General features: G+C 36.9%; 1 protein-coding gene and 1 pseudogene across 1 annotated transcript; one reads left to right on the top strand and one right to left on the bottom strand.

Moving 5' to 3' along the window:
- Nucleotides 1–8,166: 8,166 nt before the first annotated feature.
- On the top strand, nucleotides 8,167–9,557 carry LOC140874034 (lignin-forming anionic peroxidase-like). Its single transcript, XM_073277316.1, has 3 exons — nucleotides 8,167–8,626; nucleotides 8,724–8,889; nucleotides 8,981–9,557. Exons 1-3 carry the CDS (start codon nucleotides 8,207–8,209, stop codon nucleotides 9,367–9,369), a joined length of 975 nt encoding a protein of 324 aa, XP_073133417.1. The 5' UTR covers nucleotides 8,167–8,206; the 3' UTR covers nucleotides 9,370–9,557.
- A 1,207-nt stretch (nucleotides 9,558–10,764) lies between these two features.
- LOC140874028 (subtilisin-like protease) lies at nucleotides 10,765–13,029 on the bottom strand (annotated as a pseudogene).
- Nucleotides 13,030–13,336: the final 307 nt, after the last annotated feature.

Raw genomic sequence — 13,336 nt, 5'->3', positions numbered from 1 at the left:
CAACGTCTTGCAATACACCCACTTCAGACTTAGGACTTATCCAATTCCTAATCCGAAACTCCTAGATTTACACAGATAAGATTCTCAGTTCTTATCAGACTGGTGGAAGCTTTCAGAGTAGCTTCAAGTCTCTTCAATAATGAATACAGTCTGGTTGAGCTTCTCAAACTGCAGAGCGGTCGAGAGGCTTGGAAACCCTAGGATGATCCTTGAAGATCAGATATGTAAACTGTAGGCGATGGTTTATTTGAGCAGCAAGTGAATGATCTTGTAAGTGTGCTCAAGTATTGCTTCAGTATATCAGATGAGGACTTCTGATAGTATTCAAGTGATTGAGTTGATTGAGATTTTTCGTGTTGCTTATCTTCCGCTTGTCACTTCTTGAGCAATCTTCCCTTTATATAGGTCAATCATCAACGTCTTTATTTTGAACGTTCTGATGCTGCATTGAATGCACATTTAATGCTTCATAAATGCATTGATGATTCTGCATGAAGATCGTACACTTCTTTAAATGCAGACAACTTCCAGGGTCCAAAACTGGTATAAACGGTCGAATGCTTTATCTGTAGCCATTCTGCGTTTTTGCCATTTTAGTGCAACCTGTTGTCTCGATGCAAGAGTCAACAGATCTTCTGATACGCCGGTTCTGCTTTTGATAAAAGATTTTGCAATGAACGTCTTGTCACAAGTACTTGTCTTGAGATATCTTGATAAGCAGTTGGCATTCTACCGGTAGATAGATTTATCCTCTGCTGGTTTGAATAACCAGTCGATAGGCTTGTGACTGCAACCGGTCGAGAGACAAAGGCGGTTGACAAGCTTCCGGTAGATAACTTGAAGGGTTTAGACGGTTGCGGTAGGAGATGTAGTAGATTCCTGAAATACAAAAGATTGGTAGCACATTCCTATACAATGAGTTGTTGTTTGTTATCACCAAAATGTCGGATTCAACAAGTTGTGTGATAGCTGTGCTCTTGGAAAATCTAAAAGAGTATCGTTTGGTCAAGGAAGTCACACAATTGAGCAACCATTGGCCTACTTCCATTCAAATCTATGGGGTCCTTCTCGGACAGAAACTCATGATGGAGGCAGATACTTCATGTCTTTGATAGATGATTACTCAAGGAGAGTATGGATATTCATCTTAAAGACTAAGGATGAAGCATATGACAAGTTCAGAGAATGGCTGCTGGCAGTTGAGAACAAGAGTGATCGAAGATTTAAACACCTAAGAACAGATAATGAGCTGAAATACTTATCAGATAAGTTTGTGAAGTTATGTAAGGAGAAAGGCATTACCAGACATAGAACAGTGGCAGGAACACCACAGCAAAATGGCCTGGCAGAAAGAATGAACAGAACTCTTCTGGAAAGGGTCAGATGTATGTTAATCAATTCTTCTCTTCCTGAGTCCTTCTGGGAGAAGAATTATCTACTGCGTGCTATTTGGCCAATAGGTGTCCATCCAGTGCGATTGGTTTCAAGACACCAATGGAGAAGTGGAGTGGAACACCTGTAGACTACTCAAACTTGAGGGTATTCGAATGTCTTGCATATGCTCATCTGAAACAGGACAAGTTGGAAGCAAGGGCAGTCAGATGTATATTCATTGGGTATCCGGATGGTGTGAAGGGTTATAAAGTTTGGAACCTGGAGTAAAGAGGTCCAAAGTGCTTCAACACCAGGGATGTGAAGTTTGATGAATCCAAACTGGATATAAAATGAATACAGATGAAAAGGACAGTCAGATCAGTGTGAATGATAAACTACCGATTGAGGTGGAGTCTTCTGTGCCAGATGAAGAGTCAGATGAGATGCAAGATGATGATATGACAGCGAGTGATCCAAAAGAGGACTTGAGTACCTATAATCTTGCAAGGGACAGAACCAGAAGGGAAATCCGAGCTCCTAAGAGGTTTGGTGAAGCTGATCTGTCTTGGTATGCACTTACAGTAGCTGAGGAGGTGGAGTATTCAGAGCCGAATACATATGATGAAGCTATGACGAGTAAACAGAAAAACAAGTGGATTGAAGCTATGAATGAAGAGATAAACTCACTTGAGAAAAATCAAACCTGGACATTAGTAGACAGACCGAAGCATCAAAAGACATTGGGATGCAAGTGGATCTATAAACAGAAGGAAGGAACTCCTGGTACAGATCAGATCACGTATAAAGCAAAATTGGTTGCAAAGAGTTTTGGTCAAGTAAAAGGAATAGATTCTAATGAGGTCTATTCTCCAGTGGTCAAACATTGTTCCATCCGGATTATGTTATCACTGGTGAACCAGCTCAACTTGAAGCTTGAGCAGATGGATGTGAAAACTGCGTTTCTACACGGTGACCTGGAAGAAACCATTTATATGGAACAACCAAAGGGCTTCATACATCATTATACCCAGAACAAAGTCTACTTACTGAGAAAATCATTGTATGGGCTGAAACAGAGTCCGAGGCAGTGGAACAAGAGGTTTGATGAGTTCATGATTGTTATTGGTTTTGTGAGAAGCCAAAATGACAGATGTATCTATCTATAGAAGGATAATGGGCAGGTTATCTTGTACCTACTGATTTACGTTGATGATATCTTGATCGCAAGTAAAAGTAGGACAGAGATATCATCCTTAAAACAACAACTAAACTCAGAGTTTTAGATGAAAGATCTGGGTGAAGCGAAGAGAATTTTGGGCATGGACATAGTGAGAAACAGGAAAAGGCAGGAGATTCATCTGAGTCAGAAGAACTATTTGAAGAAGGTTGTTCTGCGGTGTAACATGAATCAAGAAAAATCTGTCTTGACCCCTCTGGGACAGCATTTGAAGCTATCTGCGAGTCAGTCACCTGAAAGTGAGGAAGACAAGATGAAGATGGCTGGTATTCCATATGCTAGTGGAGTGGGGAGTCTCATATATGGAATGGCGTGTAGTAGGCCTGATCTGGCATACGCAATCAGTGTTGTGTCAAGATTTATGGTTAATCCGGGAACATATTATTGGGAAGCTCTGAAGTGGATTCTCCAATATCTCATAAACACAACTGGGTTTAGAGGTGCAAACGAACTGAACCTGTTCGTGAGTTTTACGAGCTCGCTCGATAAATATTTGATTTGTATTCGAGCTTATCGAACTCGATCCGAATTCGAACATCTTCAAACTTTTTTTCGAGCCGAGCTCGAGCCAAAATTATTTTGTTCGATAGTTCGCGAATAGTTCGCGAGCCTTAATATTTAATTAATATAATATAATTATATAATAAATATATATACATTTCGAACTTTTTCGAACTTTTCAAGCTTTTCGAACCATAATATCTGAATAGTTCACGAATAGGTTCGAATATTTCAAGCCGAACTCGAACTCGAACTCGAACTCGAACTTCATTTCGAATCGAACTCGAGCCAAAATATTTAAAATTATCGAATTTTGAATCGAGCTCGAACTCGAATATAATCTTATCGAGCCGAATTCGAGGCTTAAAATTTTACCATTATTCGGCTCGATTCGGTTCGTTTGCACCCCTAAGTCTGGGTTGGGGTTGAAATTTGAGAAACAACAAGATGAGATTGATCCGGTAGTTGGATATGTGGATTCAGATTTTGCTGGGAACTTAGACACGAGAAAGTCGTTGACTGGATATGTGTTCACCTTTTATGGCACAGCGATCACCTGAAAGTCTAATCTACAGTCAGTGGTTGCCCTTTCTACCACTGAGGCAGAATTCATAGCTGTCACCGATGCCATAAAAGGAAGGATTGTGGTTAAAGGGAATGATAGCGGAGTTGGGTGTGGAACAAGATCAAGTTATAGTACACTGTGATAATCAAAGTGCAATACATTTGACAAAACACCAAGTCTATCATGAACGATCGAAACGCATAGATGTGAAGATTCATTTCGTCAGAGATGTAATTGAAAAAAAAGATGTGATCCTTGTGAAGATAGCATCAGAAGAAAATCCTGCAGATGTTATGAAGAAGTCACTGCCGTATGCTAAGTTCAAGAAATGTTTGGACTTAATTAATGCGGTGATTGGAAATTAGCCAAGGTGGCTAGGATGAAGATCTGCATTCAACCTGAAAGAATCAAGGTGCAGATTGTTGAAGTATGCTTCTATCAGATTGAATGGGAATAGAGAAGAGATCGGATCGAATAGTACAGATTAGATGAGCTCGGTGTTCAGATGAGTTCATGGTCCAGATCGAATACTAGGATCAGATCGATGTGATGGTCAGATGAGTCTTCGGATGAGTTCATGCAGATAGATTGCTCGAGTATTGTGACTTGGTTAGAAGTCAGATGGAGTTTCCGTAAAGCTGGAAGCTTGCAGGCAGATCAATGCAGATCGAAGTACAAGAGCAGATCAGACTGATGAATGAAGTCTTATCGGGTTGGACCATGTTGACTTTATAATTGGGCCGTAAGTTACTGTTGATCTAAAGCCCAAGATAAAAATCGGTGTAATTCCCTATATAAGCAGATGAAAGATGGTCGCAACGAACATAACAGAAAATCAAATTCTTCAGAATATATTGAGAGAGAAAAAGGAGAGATTTCGGAGGAGAAAACTTGGGCGTAGATTGTGACGGGAAGATTCAAGTATCAATAGCTTGAATCATGTCTGTATCTAGCATTAAGAGTTTTCTGGTCTATCTCTGTAATAAGCTCTGTTGATTGAGCTTGGATTGTTCTGTTGGTGATTAATAGAAGTGTTATATTGCTCTTCCGTGGATGTAGGCAAATCTTTGCCGAACCACGTAAATACTTGCGTTGTTTATTGCTTTCGCGTGAGTGTTTGAGTTTGATCTATGTGCGTTGGTTTTATCTGTTTCTGGGATTGTGTTCTTACGTGCGTGGTGAATTCTCGAATACCAAATTTTCGGATTGATTCTTAACAATTTTTAAAAAATATATTTATACTTCTAAATTTTAAATGTTTATATATTATCACTCTTAATAAAAAAAAATGTGTTAAATTCATTAATTTGAAAATATCAAAAATTATGTTTAAATAATTACCTCAACTCTAAAATTCACAGCGCATACAAAAGAACATTCGTATTTAATAATGATGTACTTAGTTTAGCTGTAAATCTAGAGAGGATTTGCGTGAAAGATATGGACATTGACTGTTTCCTGGGCGACAAGAGAACAGCTTGGTGTTTTTTTTATTGAACTTCTTACAAAATAAATAAATATTGATCTTGTGATGTAATGTGCCAACTTGCATTTGACTTTGCAAGAAGTCAAAACTTACAAGGGGGGAGAGAAAATAATATGAGTAACATAAGTTTTTTTTTTTAGGATAAGTTTGATTTTAATTACGGTTGTTTAGTATAGGAAAAATAAAAAAAATCTTTTAAAATCTTTTTATTTATCAATTTTATGAGACGAATATCTGATCCAACTCACTAGTATTTTTATGGCACAAATATATTATATAATATATGCTTATTAGAGTGAAAACGGTTATTTTTATGTCAAAATTTTATCATAGTTACAATTTTCTATTTAAAGTGTTGGCATGACAACTAAAAATAGAAGAATAAAATTTTGTCGTTTAGCTGTGACTTGTGAGGAAAATTTTTCCCTCTCTTGTATGAAAAATGATTGTGAAATTTTTGATCCAAAACCTATGTTTTTCTACTCATATAAGGGCCCGTTTGGTAGGGGTATTAGTGCATGATTGTGAATTAGTCAACTGTTTGACTCACTTTTTATTCTTCATAGGATAACCCAAGAGCTCGTTATTAAACCTCTGGCAGAGCCTGAAATGGTTGGATAACCAGTCAAAGGAGGGGAGGAAGTATTGTGAATCAATTTTTGAACAGTACTTCAGATTATGGAGTCATTTTACCCTTTAACCCCCTTGCCCTAAAATAAATTCTCTCTCTGTCATTATTTTATCCAAGCAGCAGAGAGGGAAGAACAGATATATGAGGTCGGCGATTGAAATTTGATGTTCAGATTCTAAAGTTAAACGAATTGGAAGCTCGAATCTTCTGATTTTAGCTTCAACATATGCGGTTTAGTTGGTAAAAGTTGGAATCAAAGCACACCTACACTTCAAAAGCTCGAATCTTCTGATTTTATCATTCATAAAAGTTTAATTTCTTATAATAAAATTTAAAATAAAAATTAAACATGTGTTTCATATTAAATATTGTAAAAGTTAAAAACAACTATTTCAAAGTTTTTTAATATTTAAATGCTAAAATTAAAACTTTAATCACTGCAAAAAAATATTTAACATGTAAAAAAATTAAAATAAAATGTAATTTTTTTATTTACATGTATATTATATTTAGATAAATTACAATACTCGATTTTTTTATACAATTTCAAAATAAGTAATGATGAAATTTATTATGAAATTTTGAACAAAATATGAATAAGTTTAATATCAACGAATAAATGGTAAAACATTAATATTCCATATTTAATTACAAATTTAACATCTAAAACTCGGTAAGTTAGATCCTACCTATATAAAATTAAAATTAAAATAGTTAAATTAATCTAATTAATGTATCTATGACATACTAACATATATATTATTTCAGTTTAGTAGAATAGTGATTATAATTTTAGTAGTTTGATACATTCAAAAATTGTTGATTACAAGAAATCAAATTAAAAAATATAAATATTTATCTAAAGGTAACTATTTTTTATTTGTTAAATAATCGAATACATTTGTTTCAAAATTTTTGCAATTAAATGTGATTCATATTATGTGAATTTTTGTATCAGAGTTTGTTCTTGCGAGATTACTGAAAAATATACATTGATCACAAATATAAAAAAAATCTCATTTTTAATTGTTTTTATTTTTATTTCAGACACTAAATATCCTTATATATAAATTAACAATCCTTTCACACTAAATATCTCATCACATGTACAAAGCGTGGCCTAATATAATTATACAAAACTACTACATATTATAATGTGCTATGATCTAGAGACACAAATGGGATGTATTTTTATCTCTATAATTAAATATAAATTTTGAAATTTAGATAAAATTGTAAATTATTCTACTAATTACAAAATTTATATGAGATGTTAAAAACTCAATTTCAAATATTTGCATGTAAACATAATATTCACAAGGGAACTAAATGAAAGTGATAAAAGAAAAACATTGGGAAACAAGAATTAAACATTTTCGGATTAGATTGTGATTATTATAAGTAAGTTTAATGCAATAAATTTAGCTTATGCTAATTTTGACTATTCCATTTGTGCTACCTAAAATAAAGTAGTATATATTTCAATGCACCTTCCTCCACCGCAAGTTGTTTTCTATACACACATGCATGAATTTTGTTTGAATGCTTTGGGACTCGTAACGTATTATTTCACAATTAACCATTTGGCCGTATATACATATTCAACTATCTAATAAATAATATGCTTCAGACAAAATAAAAGTGGCTTTGAGTATTCGTGATAAATAATTAATTAATGAAAATTAAGGTTTCAAATAAGTATATATTTTCCATATTAATTTCTTCATTTTCTACAAATGTTAACAAAAAAAAAACTATTCATTTATTGTTCAAATTTGATCGATCGGTTTCAGCATAATTAGGAAACCGTAATTTTGGTCATGTATGTTTGTTACTTTGCGATTTCGGTCTTTTATGTTTTTATATTTCAGTTTTAGTCCTGCATGTTTCGATTTTTGACAATTTTAGTTCTTTTTATTCGAAAATGCTTACGTGACACTATACACGTCAGCTCACATCAGCACTGCAATGGTGCCACATAAGCGTCACATTAGAAAAAAAGACTAAAATTGTCTAAAAAATAAGATAGCGGACTAAAATTTAAACATGAAAATATAAAAAACCAAAAACGCAAAATGACAAACCTACCTCTTAAAAAAAAGTACTATCTATAATTAAATTCCCTCGAACAAAGACCAAATCAAATGGGATTGGTCAGTTGAACTTTTACAAGCAATTGCAAATATAAAAAGCTGGAAATGGAATCGACCAACATTTTTTAATGAATTGTGGCAGACATGTACGCGTTGGTAGAAGTCAACAGTGAACAACGATAATTTTTTTTTTAATTTTTACTTAACTTTACAGAATATTGCTCTCTTCTTTTGTCCTATAAATAGTTGCCACCATCAACCTCAATTGCAATCAATCAGAGTGAATTTATAAGTTTTTCAATCAAAATCTCTTTAAATTATGGGTAGCTTCACGAGTTCTTTCTGCAGCCTATTTTCCCTTATATCCATCTTGCTTCTACTCTCTAACATGTCATGTACTGAAGCACAACTATCTACTATTTTTTATAGCAAAACTTGCCCAAATGCACTCACTGAAATCCGCAACGTCGTCAGACGGGCGGTATCCGCAGAGCGTCGCATGGCGGCCTCGCTGGTCCGGCTACATTTCCACGATTGCTTTGTTCAGGGATGCGATGCGTCGATTCTTCTCGACGAGTCGCCCACCATTCAAAGTGAGAAAACAGCGTTTCCCAACATAAATTCTGCGAGAGGATACAACGTCATAGAGGAAGCTAAGCGTGCCGTGGAGCGCTTATGTCCCGGTGTGGTTTCATGCTCGGACATACTCACCTTAGCAGCACGTGACGCCTCAGTTGCTGTAAGATTTTACATACTATATATATATATATATTTTTTTTTGACCAAATAAATTCGGTTGATTTTTTAATTAATGAAAAATGCACATATGCATGCAGGTTGGTGGTCCATCGTGGGATGTGAAGCTGGGAAGAAAGGACTCCACCACCGCGAACCGTGCTCGAGCAAACACCGATCTTCCTAGCCCTTTCGCCGATGCCAACACGCTAATTTCCGCCTTTGCCGTAAAGGGACTTAACACAAGAGACATGATTGCCCTATCAGGTATATATATAGTAGTTTCACGTACGTACATGCATGTACTTGTACTAGACTTTCGGAAGTACTAACATTAATTGTTGCGTGACGTTTGTAGGAGCACATACACTCGGCCAAGCCCAATGCTTCTTGTTTCGGTCGAGAATATACAGCAATGGAACAGATATCGATGCAGGCTTCGCTAGCACCCGCAGACGCCAATGCCCTCAAACAGGTGGAGACGCCACTTTGGCCCCGCTCGATTTGGTGACACCGAATTCATTCGACAACAACTACTTCAAGAATCTGGTACAGAGAAAGGGTCTTCTTCAATCCGATCAGGTTCTTTTCACTTCCCCATCTACCAACAGCATCGTCCTCGAGTATAGCAGGAGTCCATCTGCTTTCGCTGCCGATTTCGCCTCCGCCATGTTGAGAATGGGGGAGATTCAGCCATTACTTGCACCAAATGGGATTGTGAGAAGGACTTGTGGTGCTATTAATTAACTAGCTAGGTACTCCATGCATGTTTCTAGCAAAAGCATGCTAGATTATATTGGTTTAATTTATATTTCTTGTTATTCTTAATTATTTTGTATTGGAATAAGTGTATCTGATTCTCTTCGATGATTTGTTCGTTATCTGTAAACTGTATGATATTTTTGGAATGAAATTACTTCAAATTCGATCGCTTTCCACAACCCATTTATCACTACTATTAATCTAGGAATTAATGAATAAACCCTTTTGATTTATTTGGTAGATAAAATTGAGAAATTAGTGAAAATTAGCAAAAGAAAAAAAAAGTTAGAAATAATAATAATAATAATAATAATAATAATAATAATAATAATAATAATAATAATAATAATAATAATAATAATGAAAAACTTGGAATTAAGGAGAAGTTTAATATATGCGTGTCCATTATATTGTTCATTGACTTTCAACACATGTTCAAGAAAGTGTAAATAAGATAAAAGTGAGGCGGTTAATTAATTAATTAAGAGAACTCACCTGGAGATGTAGGGGTGGCCGGGTGGGCTTTCTCCCCATTATTGGCAAGAGAGAAACACACGTGGTCTGTCTTGTTTTTTTTAAAAAAAAAAAATTTTATGCCTCTTTTGTATTTGGAGCAATATTATCATGTGTCAAACATATATATTATCCGTCTCAATTTTTCCAAAGAATTGTCAAATTGAGTTGGGTTTATTGGAATAATAATAATAATATGTCTTGCCAACTTCAGGTAATATAAGTAATTAAATATGTTGGAATAAACACGTTGGATTGACAATTTCTCAATCAAATCAAGTAATTAGTCATACTCGCGTCGCTAAATGATGGGTCATTGGCTAGCCTTTTTAACGGCTTTAGTACTCGCCGACGTAACACGTCAATTTCGAAAAAATTAAAATTTTATTCCTATAAATTGTTATGTTTTGGTTTAATTCTGTAACTTTCCAATAACTTAAATATATATCGATAGGACCGTTTCATAATGAGATTCACTCTTGTCGTCATTTTTTTTTAATTTTTAGTGTCAATATATCTTCAATTCTTTTATTTTTTCACACAACGTCCACTCTAAAATACTCTGTAAATTTCAAGAGATTCAGCCATTACTTGCACCAAATGGGTTTATATCGTAAGGAGTTGTGGCGCTATTAATTAACTAAATCCAAGCATATTTGTAGCAAAAGCAAGTAGCTAGATTGGTTTAAATTTCCAGTTACTATTAAAATATTAATCATTATTATTATAATTATTATTATGATACATAGGCGGAAAGCCTTCTTATATATTCATGTGGCTTGGATAACATAAACAAAAACAATCAATGAAATGCAATAGTTATGTTGAAAATAATTTAAAGCAATCTTCTGATTCATAGTGTAGTACTTAACGCATCGTAACTGCGATAGGACTCCTGACCGAATACCTGCTTGAACTCCATTTCAAGAAGCCTTGTCGGAAGATTATAGAGTTTGAGATTGTCATATTCAATCGCGCAAAAGTCACTTGATATTGCAGTTTCTGGTTCAACTCCGAGAAGTCGAGCTTCTCGGGTTCGACACGTACCTCTAGTCCAGGGGGCGGGACAATCTCGACTACATAAGACGAGTTTCCTTCACCAACATTTGTCACCATTCTCGAGTATGTCTGAGGTGTTGAATTGAATGAACTAAAAGTGAGAGCAAATGAAGGATAGTTGAGCTGCGCTTCTGGTATACCTGATTCCACCAAGCAATCTACCTTGCGTTGAAGTATAACCCCGACTTGTCTGTTTGTATAGTTCAAACCACAGAGGTAAGGGATGTAATCTTTCGGTTGGATGTCGTAAATCAGTCCCGGATCGTTTGCTCTGGAGGGGTTGACATGTCCTGATCCTGTGGCGAAGATGTTTGCAGGAAGATACGTCTCATCCTCGATCGGATTCTTGGCGAGGTTTACGACGTCTGCGGTAGTCATGATGGCCGATTTTATGGCTGCCGGAGACCAATCGGGGTGCGCGCTTTTGAGCAACGCGGCGACACCACTGAGGTGTGGGCAGGACATGGAGGTACCAGATATTATGTTGAATGTGGCCTTGGTGTTTGTGATGTTTTCGACTGAGGTAGGCCATGCTGCGAGAATATTCACTCCGGGGCCTAAAATGTCAGGTTTCAGGATACCGCGGCTCTGAAAATTCGGCCCTCTGGATGAGAAAGCCGCCACCACCGGGGCTCGATCGTCTCAATATATGGTACCTTTGAATAGAATTGTGGCAGTGGGTGTTGATGTTGAATTTATGTAAGTCTTGATTTTCAGGCCATCTGCATAGCTGACATGTGTTGCTGGAAGGCCATTGAATTCGGAAAATGTTGTATTCGCATACCGTGCGAAATTCACAATAATCATGGCAATCCCACCGGCATTCTTCACCGCTTCTCCCTTCTCAGTTGCTGCCACTAATCCAAATTCGCACACCACTATCTTTCCCCTGAGGTGGGATGTATTGTTTAGTGATTCCGGGTCACAAAATGGAGCTAATGGATCGCTTTTGTTAACCGTCCCAGCGTATACCAGAGGCAGCGGTGTCGATGGGAAGTCCGTTGGCTGGAAAGCGGATTCGCCATCAAATTGTTCCTTGTTCCCAAGAACTGCAGTAGCCCTTATTTTTCTGTCCATAGTACTTGCACCTACGGTGAGAATCCAAGGAGCAGAATTATGTACTGATGTAACACTCGGACCACCGTTTCCGGCTGAGCAGCTGACCAAGATCCCCTTCTCCATTGCACTAAATGCCCCAAGTGCTATGTCATCATCGTAGAAACCAAAATTAAATCCTCCGATAGAGATGGAAAGCACATCTACTCCATCTTCAATAGCCAAGTCCATCCCAGCAAGAATGTCACTGTCCGAACATGAGAAGTAGCAAACCTTGTAAATGGCTAAATGAGCAAGCGGCGCGACGCCAGATGTCGTCCCATTAGCGCTGCCGAACAAGTTTGCGCCTTTCACAAAGCTTCCGGCAGTGGTTCCCGCAACATGCGTGCCATGGCCGTCGTCATCTAGCGGACTCTCGTTGGGAGGCTTCCCAAGGTACCTAGCTCCAATGATCTTGCTGTTGCATGTGGTGTGATTGAACTCACACTTGCCCTTCCATTTTGCCGGCGGAGGTGGCATCCCTTCGTCGCTAAACGAAGGGTGTTCCGGTAGAATTCCTGTGTCAACCACTCCAATGATCACACCTTTGCCATAATTTGAATCTCTCCAAAATCCCATGTTTTGGTTCAACCCCAAGAAGTTAGGCGAATGAGTTGTATCCAAGGACAGTTTTCTTATGGGACGTGCTGATATGAATCCCTCCTTCTTTTCCATTTCTTTCACTTCATCGGCTGACAATCTAGCAGAAAAGCCCTTAAACACGTGGCGATATGTGTAAACCATTCGGTCTCCACCGGTTGTCGAGGACGACGTAGCCGTGGTGGTTGGCAAGAAGGAACGGTACCATGTTTCCCAATGGATGCTGTCCGATTCAGACGAAAGCTGTGGATCAGGTTCCTCGACATGAACTATGTAGGTTTCCAAATTGGTTTCACCTGGTATATGATCTTGAGCAAATGTTGTTGATGAAGTGAAGTTGAGTATGCAAATGAATGTAACAAATAAGACGAAACTCATGATGTTTTGGTTTTGGTATATGTTATTTCTAATGCTTGGTGTTAGTTTTGGATATTGTACTGAAGTGCTTATATAAGTGCTTCGACCTTGCCTTTGATGTTATTATATTATATAACTTAGGACATTAACATGGTTAACGACCAAGACTTGTTAAATTTTGACCTATAATTAGTTGATTACGGAATCGATCGACTTGGTCACATACATTACTTGCAGGAAATTGTAGTTGTTCCGTGAATTTTCAACAGGAGATAGTCCATTTGTCTTTGTATTAATTGGAGCTTGATCTTAAGTTGGTTTTAAACTC

Source organism: Henckelia pumila, chromosome 1 (genome assembly GCF_033568475.1).
Source record: "Henckelia pumila isolate YLH828 chromosome 1, ASM3356847v2, whole genome shotgun sequence".
In the NCBI taxonomy this organism is placed as follows: domain Eukaryota; kingdom Viridiplantae; phylum Streptophyta; class Magnoliopsida; order Lamiales; family Gesneriaceae; genus Henckelia; species Henckelia pumila.
The sequence above is the reverse complement of the archived record's forward strand: the minus strand, read 5'-3'. Positions and strand labels throughout refer to the sequence as shown.